At 38.9% G+C, this 14,087-nt stretch overlaps 1 protein-coding gene and 1 long non-coding RNA gene across 2 annotated transcripts in view; one reads left to right on the forward strand and one right to left on the reverse strand.

Annotated features, from left to right (window-relative positions):
* The window catches only part of LOC116716565 (sodium/calcium exchanger 2-like), a 34,994-nt gene extending 25,832 nt beyond the window's left edge, over positions 1-9,162 (forward strand). The window contains exons 10-15 of the mRNA XM_032557401.1: positions 1,565-1,668; positions 2,655-2,672; positions 4,438-4,562; positions 5,791-5,890; positions 6,890-7,165; positions 8,436-9,162. Coding sequence (XP_032413292.1) covers positions 1,565-1,668; positions 2,655-2,672; positions 4,438-4,562; positions 5,791-5,890; positions 6,890-7,165; positions 8,436-8,812 — 1,000 coding nt within the window. The 3' untranslated portion in view covers positions 8,813-9,162. The remainder of the gene's footprint in view (positions 1-1,564; positions 1,669-2,654; positions 2,673-4,437; positions 4,563-5,790; positions 5,891-6,889; positions 7,166-8,435) is intronic.
* Positions 156-1,384, reverse strand: LOC116716566 (uncharacterized). Its single transcript, XR_004338541.1, has 3 exons — positions 653-1,384; positions 409-522; positions 156-198 (listed from the first exon to the last, which is right to left on the reverse strand). It is a non-coding gene; the product is annotated as an uncharacterized LOC116716566 (long non-coding RNA).
* Positions 9,163-14,087: the final 4,925 nt, after the last annotated feature.

The raw sequence follows: 14,087 nt of genomic DNA on the forward strand, positions 1-14,087 counted from the left end.
AAGCCGTTCTTTGAGTTCTTCAGTAATGAGATTTTTTTCACTCAATTCCCCCAAAAGTGACTTTGCTGTGGTCTTTGCCTTCTTCTCTCTGGCCATGGTGTTTTTCTTGTCCCGCTCCAGATATTCCACTCTTGCCAACGCTCTCTTATGTTTTGCAGTGACAGCGGTAAGAGAAGCTGGCAAAGCATAGCAATGATCCTAAAGACAGAGAGATGGACATCACCCATCACTTAGACATCACTATGGCACACTTTCTTTCAGACGACAGCAGCACTGTGTGTCTTCAACTATGTTGGTTTTATTTGTTTTATTTGTGAGAACATTCAACATGAGGGTTAGAAAATAATTTAGATTTTAATATGATCTTGACCATTATGATATGATATTTACAATAGAAAAAATACTCACATCATTAGACTGAGGTTGCAGGTCTGAACTACAAGTTTCTGGGTCATCTTGAGAGGCCACATACTCACTACTTTGGGCTTTTGTGGAGGTTATTGTAGTTCTGTAGTTTTCAACCTTAAATGTAAAAACCTTATGAATATGGACTTCACAGTATATACTACCTGTACATAAACACACATATATCCCTTAAGGCTAACATTATGCACATTTATGAATGCTAATGAACTTTTAATAATGCACCTACTCTTTGAAGGTGAACTGGGAAGCTGAAAATTGATGGTATCACATCAGCTCTCAGTCTGACAATCTGACCTGTTTTGTCAAAATCCTCCGTTTTGAAATGCTCACTGCATAGTACAGATGAATCACTTGCAGTGAATCCACCCCTCCTCAAAGCTATTTCCCACCTCTTCCTCCTCTCTTTATCTTTTGGAAACCTTTAAAACAAAAACGTGATATCTGGGAGTGTGTACACAAAAACATTGTCCGAATGAGGTCCATGTTATTTGCAACGGTTGAAACTAAGGAGCCTTGTTGCCTGCTTAAGCTGAGCATTCAGAAAAACGTTACACTCACTATTTTTGATCTTCATATTTTAAAGAACATAAAACTCCAAATTTGATTAAAATTTGTTGATAATGATAATTAAACAAAGCTACTGAAATTGTGAGTAGGCCTGTTTGAAACATATTCCTGTCATCAAATCTCCGGCTGAAGACCGATAGCTAACATTTGCTGTCATTTCGCTGGTGGGCATAAATACAGTACAGTAATATTACATTCACAACATACTAACAATAATATGTCATTCTTACTTGTGAAAAGTTATCCCCCGGTCCCTGACATCAACAGTTCGTAGATTTAAACACGAATAAGCCGAGCAGAACTGAGGCATCTTCTGTTGTTTTGGTTCAGCAAAGTACGAGGGTATACCGCTCTAAGATGGCCGCCGGATTTCCTGCGCCGGAGCGGCCAATGCGGCGTCTACCCTTATATTATGTCTATGTTATTAACTATACATTCGGCTCAGACAGTCAGCTGGCAGCCATCAGAGAAACAGGAAACGGAAACCAGTTCGTGTTTCGCTCTTGCAGCGATCGCCCCCTGCTGGTGGAAGGCGTTCACTGCCTGGTGACTCTGTTTGTGCTCGTTGCAGTCAGACCCTCCAGGTGAGGATAATCGATGATGAAGAGTATGAAAAACATGAAAACTTCTTCATCGTTCTGGAGGAGCCGCGCTGGCTGAAGAGAGGAATCTCAGGTGAGGCAAGATTACTCCAATTCACAGAGTTATATTTACAACAAACTTACATTTTTATCTTAAGTTTTGTGGTTTACTTTACTCTCTACTTTAGAAATATTTGTAAGCAATTTTGAAAACTGCAAGTATTTTTAGTCAAGTTTCTAATGCAAATGCATTATTACATTTTAAATATGTCAAGTGTAGTTAAAATAAATTTCAATTGCACTTAAAATTTACACTTATAGTGAGTTAAAACTAAACTTTTTGTGTTAACGAACTAAAAACTAGTTCATCTGTTAAACGCATAGTTTTAGCTAACTAAAAAGTTAGTTAAAAGTAACTTAGTTACTTAGTAACTTAGTTACTTTTAAAAGTACTGGCAGTTAAACGTAACTTACTTACTTTTAACTAAGTAACTTCGTTACTTTAAACTAACGTAAAAGTAACATTTCAGCAACTTTTTACGAGTTTGTTTTAATAGTTCCTTAATATTGAGTTAAAACCAACTAATATTTAAAACTAAGTATAGTTAGTAAAACTAGTTAGTGAATTAAAACGCAGTTACTTAAAACTTAGCTTTAACTAACTATACATTAGTTAAAATTTAAGTTAGTTTTAACTAACTTAAAAGTAACTTTTCAGCAACTTAGGAGCTTGTTTTAAGTAAATAATTCATTAATATTTATGAATAAGTCGTTCTGCTGGCAGATTATTTCACTTACAAAAACATTTTTCCATATTTACAGTGAACTAATCAGCCAGTAGAACAAGTTATTCATCAAATTTAGCACAATATAGCTAATTTTTTTCAAATTGTATTTTTTAATCACTTCAAACTGAAAAACATTTTATTATATATAAAAAATAATCTTGAGCTGGAACTAGTTTACGGTGCTGCTTTTTATCTATATATTATAAGTGAAATGATCTGTCAGTGGAGCTGTTAAACTTTTCATGTTTCTTATGAAGAATAACTGATGACTCTTGTGTTATTTTGTCCTCAGCTCTGCTGCTTAACCAAGGTAAGTCTGATTATTCCTCCTGCTTTAAGCCGAACCTCATTAGACTGGTCAGAAAATGTGTGTTCAGCTTAATCTCCTAATTATTTTCACGTTTTATTTTTACATAGAATATCAGAACGTAATGCAGATTAGGTTCTCTGTCACATTCAGACTGCAGCGCAGCCCAGTGACATCTCACATTAAATCACAGAAAATTGTCCTACATATTCAACTATCAGAGGAGCAGCAGCAGATTTGTCTCCGATTAAAGGAGTCGGAGGATAAATTCAGCCCGACTCCGCTCTCTGTCTGCTCTCAAGTGGCTCCAGTCAGATCATAATTTCTGTTTTACCTGCATAACTTCAACATTTCCGTTGAAGATTAATTTATTTTCACCAACAAGCAGCAGGAATCCCAGCATTGCACTGCAAAAACACAAAATCTTACCATGTATTTTTGTGTAGTTTCTAGTGCGAATGTCTTAGTAAACTTAAAATAATACAAAACAAATTTACAAATAACTTTTCAGCAAAATATAACAGCCTGTTTAAGTCAATAATTCCTTAATATTCATTTTAAAAAAGTTCCAGTTCCACTGGCAGATTATTTCACTTAAAACATGGGAATATTAGTTGATAAAAGTGAAATAATCTGACAGTTTGAGTCGTACTTTTTCACACATTTTAAGGAATTGTTTACTTTAAACAAACTCCTATGTCTTGCTGACAATCTTCTTTTTAAGTAGATTTTGTTTTATTTCAAGTGAACTAAAATATTTCCACAAGAAACTAAAAAAAAGTATTTGGTAAAAATGTTGTGATTTGTGTTTAAACGTCTTCTGGTCCCAGATCTCCTGCACTGACAAATATCTGAATATAAACAACACTTCCTGTCAAAATACATTAGTTACAAAACTACGGCAACAGAGATGGAACACGTTTAAAACCGAGAGCAGCAGAGATTTGACAGAGCAAACGTCCTGCTGCAGTCAGGAACCTCAGAGCGCTCGTTGTCTGTGTTCTGTCCCCTGATTGGCTCCTTGGGCTATTCGTCCAACATGAGCTCTGATTGGTTGGCGGAGGACCAGTACCAGACTGGGCCAGGAGCTGGCAGATGGACTGGGAGTGAGTGTGAGCCCAGCAGAAACAGAAACAGTTGCTGCTTCCTGCTCTGCTCTGCTGCTCCTCAGATTAACTGGTTTCCTGTTTAACCCGCCTTTCCTCTGGGATTAGAGGAGAGCTGGGTTCAGATTATCAATACAAATTATCAATCCAGAACACAGAGAAGGAGATAATGTGGCCAATCGGTTTGGTTCTATTGGGGTGCGATTAAAATGATTATATTATATTTATTAGACTCTCCACCTTTCATCATGAATCATCCATCCATCCATCCATCCATCCATTTCTGTTCAAATAGAAACCATTTGTCCACTTGTCATCATCTTGAACCTCATTTGTTGATTTCATAAACTAAACAATGAGTTTAGTTTAAGAACTAAACTCTAAACTGTTATGAATTAAAAAGCTTCATGACTCAGTATTTATTAAGTCTGGAGATTAAAGTTTGTTTCTGTCAGATTTCATCCTCACATCCGGCTGAAACGCTCCAGAGTTCAGATCAGCTTGTGATCCCGACTTTGAGAACAAACATGACTTCACAGGGATTAACAAAACGCTGAAGCCTAATCTGTTATTGATCCTGGATTTAGAGGGAAGCCGTGACGGCCATCTTTGAAGCTCATTGCTCCGGTTGTTTATGTGTTTTTACCCTCCTGCCCCTCCAGAGGCGGCGGAGGGGCAGCTGAGCGCCGAGGAGGAGGAGGCCCGGCGGATCGCTGAGATGGGGAAGCCCATCCTGGGGGAGCACAGCCGCCTGGAGGTCGTCATCGAGGAGTCCTACGAGTTCAAGGTGCCGAGTCATTCCTTTCCCTGTGCTGCCCTCTACTGGCCACCTGGTTGCACTGCAACTGCAGCCTCTACAAACCCCCTAAAGTCCAGCCAAAGAAAACTTGTCTAGAGCCACAAATGTTTTGAGAAAAGACAACCATAGTTTTTATATAAATATTTATATATTAGTTTTTGAGGTCATTTTAAAAAAAATAATAAATCACCGTTTTATTTCAACTTTTAGTTGTTTGTTTTTTTTTGTTTGTTTTAAGAAAAACAAAATAAAAATATGCACAAAGCAGGATAAATACATTTTCTTCTGCAGGATGTGGAAGCTAATGTTAACAAGGAAAAAGCATTTAATTTTCAACATTACAAGAAAAATAAATGGTAAATATTACTTTTAAATTAAATGAAAATCTCAGAAATTTGAGAAATCTTCTAGAAAAAACATGAAAATTTCCTTGTTTTTTAATTACATTTCTGAAATTGATGTCGCAGCACAGTCAACAGGTGAAAATCCCATTCACCTGGATTTTCAATCAGAGTAGTTGTAAATGATGACTTTCATTTTCTGCTATTTTAGAATTGTACTTTGGCTGTAGTTTGCCTGTAGTTTGGCGATGACAGCGGAGGAAGTGAACGAAGCCGTTCAGTCCTGGTTGGTCACACTTCTACATATTGAATTAACATTTACAGCCGCCTCGTTCGGATCGGCACATCTCCCTGGTTGTTTGCAGCGAAGGAAATTTCCATTTAGCTTCATAGCGTCGAACTGATTCGTTACATACGGCGAACGTAAACAGTTGGGTAAAATTTAAAACCTCAGGCCACATCTCCAGGAGGAAATCGTTTCTCAACAGCCAGGATCCCAAACCATGTGGACGAAGCAAAGTGTCAGACTAGTAGGACTGTTTGTTGTTGTTTTTTGTTTTACCTGCTCAACAATAAAGAACATGTAGCGTATAAAAACACATATTTTTCACGTTTGTTAAAACATCATGCTATGCTAGCTGCAGTGTAGCAGAGAAGAGCAACTAACAGGGCTAAGACCCGCCTTCTGGCTCTGATTGGTTGTTTTTAATTAATACTGGGACAAGGCTTGATTTTTCCACAGCTTATTTGTCGCATAATAAACCGTTGTGACATAGTGACAGTTTCAACAAATATGTTTAAAAAAAAAGAACTTTTTTATAAAGGTTTCATACTGAAACTTTAAAGATTTATGAATCGTTGCTTCTGATTGGCAGAGCACCGTGGACAAGCTGATCAAGAAGACCAACCTGGCGCTGGTCATCGGCACTCACTCCTGGAGGGAGCAGTTTGTGGAGGCGGTCACCGTCAGCGCAGGTGATTCAACATGGCCGTCTGCGTCCAGCTGGTCCCAGTTTAGCATCAGCTGCTCAGACCAGTCTGAGTCTGTGCAATGATGAGTCTAATAAAGATGTTATTATTGTGTCTTTATGGCCGCTATTTGACGCCACGGTTTGGAAAAAATAGTCATTTTTACACAGAATGTCAAATATTGTGTCTAGTTTGCAGTGCAAATATCTTAGTTCATTTGATACAAGACAAAACTAGCTTATTAGTAACTTTTAATCAAAATATAGGAGCTTGATTAGAGTAAATAATTCCTTAAAATTAGTGGGAAAAGTACTGCTTAAACTGGCAGATTTATAGCAAGACATTTTTTTTCCATTTTGTATGTGAAATAATCTCCCAGTGGAACTAGTACTTTTCATCAACATGAAGGAATTATTTACTCTAAAAAAAGCTCCCATCTCTCGCTGAAAAGTGAGTTTGTTTTGTCTTATTTCAGATTAACTAAGAAGTTTGCTGTAAAAACTAAAAATACTTGGTAATATGTTGGTTTATTATCTCTAAGCTCTCATGTTGCAGATGAAATAATGAAGCACAGATATGGAGATTTGTTTGGTGGTTAAAAGCTGGTTTAACAAGAAGCAGCTTCTGATTTAGGGGATAAACTTTGTTTTATTTAAGTCAACAACACTGCAAAAATACAAACTCTTACTAAGCATTTTTGTCTATTTTCTAGTGCAAATATCTTAGTACACTTAAAATAAGACAAAACGAATTTATGAGCAACATATACAAACTTGTTGTAGGTCAATAATTCTTAAATTTTGATAAAAAGCACTAGTTCTTTTCACTTATAACACAGGAGTATCTTCTTGTTTTCTATATTTTTTAAGTTGGCTTAAGAAGGGCATCTTTTGCTGATGTCCCAGGTTTCAATTAGAGTCCGCCCTCTAGTGGCAGTATCAGCCACTGCAGGCGGTATTTGATCCAGTCTGGTTGAAGGTTTTGACCTTTTGACCTCTGCTGCAGGTGATGGAGACGATGAGGAGGAGGGGCGAGAGGAGCGGCTCCCGTCCTGCTACGACTACGTCATGCACTTCCTCACCGTCTTCTGGAAGGTTCTGTTCGCCTGCGTCCCGCCCACAGAGTACTGGAACGGCTGGGCCTGCTTCATCGTGTCCATCAGCGTCATCGGATTCCTCACCGCCATCATCGGCGACCTGGCGTCGCACTTCGGCTGCACCGTGGGGCTGCAGGACTCCGTGACCGCCGTGGTGTTCGTGGCTCTGGGAACCTCCATCCCAGGTGGGCCTCATGTTTCTCTGCTTCCTTTATATTCATTATATCTATATTATATATCTATATATCTATCTATATCTTCATTTTTGGACTAGTTGGAGTTTTCTGTCTTTGCTTCTTTGTTTGTAATATCTTTGCTTGAAAATGACTGGTTGCAATATGTGATGTTTTTTCAGATTATTGGATTATTTTCAGTTGCTTTTTTGCATGGTTGTATTTTTTATTTTAGTATCATTGTGTGATTGTGTCTTTTTGTGGTCGTTTTTCATCTTATCTGGTCTTTTCAGTTGATTTTGGAGTTTATTAATAGCTTCTGCGATTTTGTTTATGTTTTTAGTCACTTATCATTAGTCTCTGTACAACTTTACATATGTTCAGCGAGTTACTGTTAGTTTCTGTACAATTTATTTGTGTTTAGCAGTTTAGTATTGGCTTCTGCTGATAGTTTTGTGATTAGCAGTTTTTTTTTTCCAGCGTTGTGGCCCCCGGTCTGCCAGAGAACCTGAGGGCCGTAGAAAATGTCGCCGTCTTTAAGAGCAGAGATTCAAGATCCGACGTTTTAACTGTATTTCCTGAATCGAATCATTTCTGCTTAGCTGTGCATTTTCCATGCAGTTCTGGGTTTTTCTATGTGGGGTTGCGATGGATAATTGCTTGTTTTTGTTTGTTTTTTATTGATCACTTTGTGCTGCTTTTAGTGTGGAGGGTGGTGTATAAATAAGATTGATTGATTGATTGATTCTGCTCGTTTTTTATGCTTAGCAATTTAGCTTTAGCTACTGATAATTTTTTGTGTCTTTAGAGGTCCAGTGTTAATTTCTGCTATTTATCCTTATTTTGTGTTTAGCAGTTTACCATTAGCATAGCTAACCATTAGCATAGCTAACCATTAGCATAGCTAATATTCTTCCTTAGCGAGTTAGTTGTTAGGGAACTTAACCATTTGGTTAACTGTGGCCTCAACTGGAAATAACTACTGCTGACTTCAGTGCAAACATGTATTTTCCATTTCAACAATGGCAGCCATTTTGAAAATATTTCCTCCCAAAAAAGGAAACACAAGATCAAGAAAATATCTATGATTTCATGGTTCTAAATATGTATGAGTTGACACCCAAGTCATTAATTTGTTAGAAATATCGGCAAGTTTAGTGCAGAAATAAATTTTTCTTGACGACCATTTTGAATTTTTCAGCAAAGCAAACCCCTGTGATCCTCAGTGCCTGTTCGGTTCTGCTGTCCACAGGTGAAATATTTTCTGCTCCTCTCCTTGCAGACACCTTCGCCAGCAAAGTGGCCGCCATCCAGGACCAGCACGCCGACGCGTCTGTGGGCAACGTCACCGGCAGCAACGCCGTCAACGTCTTCCTGGGGATCGGCGTGGCGTGGTCGGTGGCCGCCATCTACTGGGCCATCAAGGGGAAGCAGTTCAAGGTGGACCCGGGTTCGCTGGCCTTCTCCGTCACACTCTTCACCATCTTCGCGTTCATCTGCATGGCGGTGCTGCTGTTCCGGCGCCGGCCCTCCATCGGCGGCGAGCTGGGCGGCCCCAGGGCGTCGCGCCTCCTCACCACCATGCTCTTCCTCGGCCTGTGGCTGCTCTACATCTTCTTCTCCAGCCTGGAGGCCTACTGCCACATCAAGGGCTTCTAATTTCAGGAGAGCGCAGAGGCCGGTCTAACGCGACTCGACGACAGACACGTGTTCATATGTAAACAGATCATTGGAGGAGAAACTGAGCAGGTATTAAAGTGAGCTGGGCCGTGACGTCACGCCCGGGCGGGTTCACTGCTGGTCTAAAAGATGAAACATATTCCCTCCCGTCTGCAGCGACTTTCATGTTTTTACGCCGAGGAGGTGGAGAAAAAAAGAGTCAAATGTTTACAAAACGCTAAAATCACACGTGTTTACTACAGCAGGCCCTCCACGTGCGCTGTAAATAGACCGGACGCTGAAAACGTTTCAGAGGAGGAAAAAGAGTCCCAAAATGTGATTAATTAGCAGGGAAATGAGTTTAGACGTGTCTCTTTAGCACCTAGTCTCTGTCGGAGGACGGTTTTGCATGCACAAGACACAACCAACTTGTTAAAAGGGAAATACCCAGAATCCACCTGTGATTCTGAGCCGTCTGCTCAGTTAGCATGCATGCTAACGGACACGCCCACTGCTGCAGCAGTAGGACAACACAACAGTATTAGTTTACAGAAAATCTGCCATTTAGAAACTCATTCCAGCCATCAACACGTTCACGTTGATGCTCGCATGGCAAAGATGCCTTAAGGGAAAAAAACTCACATAAATGTGGTTTTCAGGCTTTAGCTGTACAAACCGCCCCGGCTGTCTCTAACAGTGTTAACCTTTAGTTCTGTGCAATATTTAAAGCTGGTTCTGCTATAATGTAACACTGGATCCAGTAGAAATAGACGTTTGGAGAAGGAGAAGCAGGAAGTACCAGTTGAAGTGTTATTATTGTTGTTCAGTATTTTAACTCTGAAGCTACTGAAACTACCGGCTGCTAAACAGACTGCGAGGAACAAAACCCTGAACCGCGCGGGGAAAAAATAAATAAATAAAAAACCCTCCTCAGATTAAAATTAAACTGACATTTCAGGGTTTTTAACTTCCAAGGTGAAGGAAGATGCAGAGAAACGACAGGAGTCATTATGAGGTCAGAGTTGCTTTCAGTAGCAGCTTGAGTCAATGAGAAATCAGTAAAAATCCTTTTTTATTTCGTAGCTCTTACATACTGAAAACGTCACCCTAAGACTGCTCGACACGTCAACACTGCTACGATATCATGACAGATTTGAGTCGTTTACCCACAATAACACTTTGTAAACTTTCTAAAAGGGATTTTGTATCTTTTCCTTGCAGGTGAAGCCAAGGTAGACCTTTTTTATATTTCCAGGCGACGTTCAGATTAGCATCGGCATGAAGAGCCGATGACGTCATTCGACATGTCAGTGGATTAGGGTTTAATTTGTTTTCCACGCTCCTGAGCCGATCCAACGGTGAAAGATATCCAAACCTTGCAACATTTAAACCGTCTGCTGCCCTATATGGAAGGCTGAAACTGCCAAAATTAGGAAAACAATGCAATTTGATAAATGTAAATAATTCATAAATAGAAAACATGTCAAAAATATTTAAAGTAGCAGTGGGACTGGATTGAAATGTTTAATCAAGTTAATTACAAGATCTGTAACTAATTAACCATATTTTAATCTAAAACTATATATAAATTAAGCAACATTTTGCTAAATTATTGAATAAAATGACATATATGACCAAAATAAAAGTTCTGATTTCAAGACTTTTTAAAGTCTTGAAAAATTTGATTTTTTTTTTATTTTTTAAAAGAAAAAATAGATTTACTGAGTTAAAATGATTAAAGTATTAAACTCAATGTAATTAATCAAAATAACACTTTAAACTCACAGCTCTAATATAGACTGATTCTACAAATTAGAATATTATTTTTTATTCAGCACTATTTTATGTTTCTCTATTTTTATAATTGTATATTTTATATTTATCACATTCTTTTACTTTTTTCTGTATTAATGTAAAGCACTTTGGCTCCCACTGTGTATAGAATAAAGTTGATTGATTATGAAGCACACTATATGGGTTAATTAGACATAGATGGATGTTTGAAAGTCTTTATTTATGCTATGATGATTTTCCACTTACAGCTAATGAAGACATAACATTTAAAATTAGAATATTACACCAGATCAATAAAAAAAACATGCTTAATTCAGAAATGTGGGCTTAATGAAAAGTATGTTTAATAACAGCCTAAAGGTTATTTTCAAAAACTTGTTTCAATCTGACAAAATGTATATTAGAATGTCTATCCGAACATTGCCACATCTATCTATCTATCTATCTATCTATCTATCTATCTATCTATCTATCTATCTATCTATCTATCTATCTATCTATCTATCTATCTATCTATCTATCTATCTATCTATCTATCTATCTATCTATCTATCGATATGTATTTACTATTTTAATACCAGGATTAATGTTGGAAATCCCATTGGTTAAGTGAAAACCAGTCCCCTATTTTACCTTTTTGACTAATTAAATTGTGTATTTTAAAAGTTTCTGTTTCTATCATGAGATAGGTGGAGGCTCTATTAAAAATAGTAAAAAATAGTGTTTCTTTTGTCTAATAGAGGAAAAAACAGGAAAAATGTAAACAATTTAATTCACCTTCCACAGATATTGATATATTTATCGATCTGGTTATATATTTTTGCATATTTTTTCTCGATTTTGGCCGGTTCAGTCTTCCATCGCCGTCTTTCTGTTGATGGAGAACTATTCTGATGAGATGATTTATTTATTTTCTTAAAGATGAGCTGCGCCGTACTTCCGGCTGAATGGCGGTGGAGTAAGTCGTGTCTTGGCGTGCTCCTGCGGGTTAGCTGTTTTTTTTTCGGTTATTACCTGGCACATTTAATCGACTTCGACTTCAAACGATAACTAATCAATACATTGAACACTAGCCTTTTTTTTGGACACAAAAATGCCACCAAAGCCGGTAAAGGGAGGAAATTCGATTCAGTCCCACCTGCGGCCTGCCCCTCGTGGTGAGTCCTCGGCCTGTGCTGAGTCAACTCCTGTGTCGGAGGCGGCGGCCCGAGCCGCTGCAATTAGCGATGTCAGCAGTCTTAAACAGGAGCTGCTTGCGGCTCTCCGGGATGACTTTACTACTATACTTAAAGCAGAGTTTCATGCTGTTCTTGGTGAAAGTCTTTCTTCGATTAAGTCCGAGCTGCTATCCTTCAAGAAGGAATTGTCCTCTGGCCTCACTGCGGTGCAGGAGAGTTTTACGGGGCTAAACGTAACGGTTGCTGAGATGGAGAGATCCCTATCCACCTGCACTGATGACATCGTTGGCCTCCGGAAGACAGTGGACAGCCTTACTAAAACTGTGGCACAGTTGGAGGACAAATGTGATGACTTGGAGTCCCGGTCCCGGCGTCAGAACATCCGCATCATTGGTGTCCCGGAGGACGACCCTTTATCGGCTTCGACGGCTGCGGTCTCTCGGTTGCTAAAGGAAGCCTTCGGTTTCGCGGAGGAACCGTTGCTCGACCGCGCTCACCGTATCCCGATCCCGAAACCCAAGGCAGGTGAGCGCCCTCGCCCCATCGTAGCTAAGCTACATTACTACTCTGACTGTGTGAAAATCCTGTCGAAGGCAAGGGAGCTGCAGCGGATTAAGATGAACGGTACGACCATCTTCGTTTTCCCCGATTATACTGTTAGGACGGCCCGAGCACGGGCTGCCTTTACAGATTGCCGTCGCCGACTCCGCGGCATTGAGGGGGTCCGGTTCGGCTTGCTCCATCCGGCCCGGTTGCGGATTACCCATGGTGGAACTACGCGAGTCTTCACCTCTCCGGAGGAGGCTAATATCTACATCGAGTCCATTACCAAGTGAGAGCTATAATCACAAGGATTTGTTTCACATTCTGGGGACTTTGTTTTGTCTGGTTAAGTAATATTTTCACATTAAGGAGAAATGGGAAGAAAGGAAAAAAGAAAAAACGGACTGTTTCGAAATAGTTGGGGCTTACTTGTGTAATTCAAATGATGGATGTTTTCTGCAGGTGTTGTTGATTTCCTAGAATAGTGCCTATTGTATATTTTAATTTTCTCTCTATTCTGCTGATTCTGCAGGAGTCGCCTAGTATTAAAGGGAGCTTTTTTGTTGTTGTTGCGCTGTTTGGCTGTAAGGATAAGTTTAAAGTGGCTCCTGTTGGAGTCTGCACGGTCCCTTCATTTGGGGAAGGGCAGAGTGCAAGTAAGGGGTGGGGGGGAAAATGTTTGTATATGTTTTCTTTTGTTTTTTGTGATTTTTTTTTTTTTTTTTTTTTTTTTTGTCCCTTCTTGGGGATGGAGGGGGTGGCAATATCTTTCAACTTCTGTTATAAACAACTGGTCACATGTCTGTTGATTTGAAAGCGTCTGTTAGATTCCTAAGTTGGAATGTTAAAGGTCTTAATAGTCCAGTGAAGAGATCTAAAATAAACTCTCATCTGAAGCGCCTAAACCCTGATATAGTATTTCTACAGGAAACACATCTGCAGAATGCAAATTGGTCCAGGCTCAAATATTCATGGGTTGGAGAGATTTACCACTCGGGCTTCAACTCGAAAGCTAGAGGAGTAGCCATATTATTTAATAAGAAGGTTCATTTCACAGCATCAAAAATAATGCGAGACACAAATGGCAGATTTCTTATAATTGCAGGTAGTCTGTTCCATACCCCTGTCTTATTAGTGAACATTTATGCACCAAACTTTGATAATCCTGATTTTATAAATAATCTATTTAGCACACTTCCTTTTCTTGACACTCATTTGTTGATTCTAGCTGGGGACTTGAACTGTGTAATGAACCCAGCATTAGATCGCTCCTCATCTCGGGCCTCTACGCAGTCAAATATGTCTAAATCAATTTCGGACTTTATGACCCAAAATGGGTATGTAGATCCATGGAGGTCACGTAATCCGCTAACTAAGACATATTCTTTTTTCTCTCAGGTACACCAGTCCTATTCCCGTATAGATTATTTTTTTATTGATGGCTCTTTAATGCATAGAGTCACATCTTCTGAATATTATCCGATTATTATTTCTGATCATTCCCCTTTAAGCCTTGATATAAACTTCATGAATAAACCCCGTTCTTGCCCTTGTTGGAGATTTAATAGTCTCCTGTTATCTGATGAAGCATTCAATAAATTTATCCTATCAACAATTGATGATTTCCTTACGTTTAACAAGAGCGACACAGTTTCTTTCTCATTATTATGGGAAACATTAAAAGCCTATCTTCGGGGTCAGATTATTTCTTTTTCAGCTAATGCTAATAAAAATATCCGTACTAAAATATCAGAAATATC

Source organism: Xiphophorus hellerii, unplaced genomic scaffold, assembly GCF_003331165.1.
Source record: "Xiphophorus hellerii strain 12219 unplaced genomic scaffold, Xiphophorus_hellerii-4.1 PGA_scaffold_71__1_contigs__length_207192, whole genome shotgun sequence".
In the NCBI taxonomy this organism is placed as follows: domain Eukaryota; kingdom Metazoa; phylum Chordata; class Actinopteri; order Cyprinodontiformes; family Poeciliidae; genus Xiphophorus; species Xiphophorus hellerii.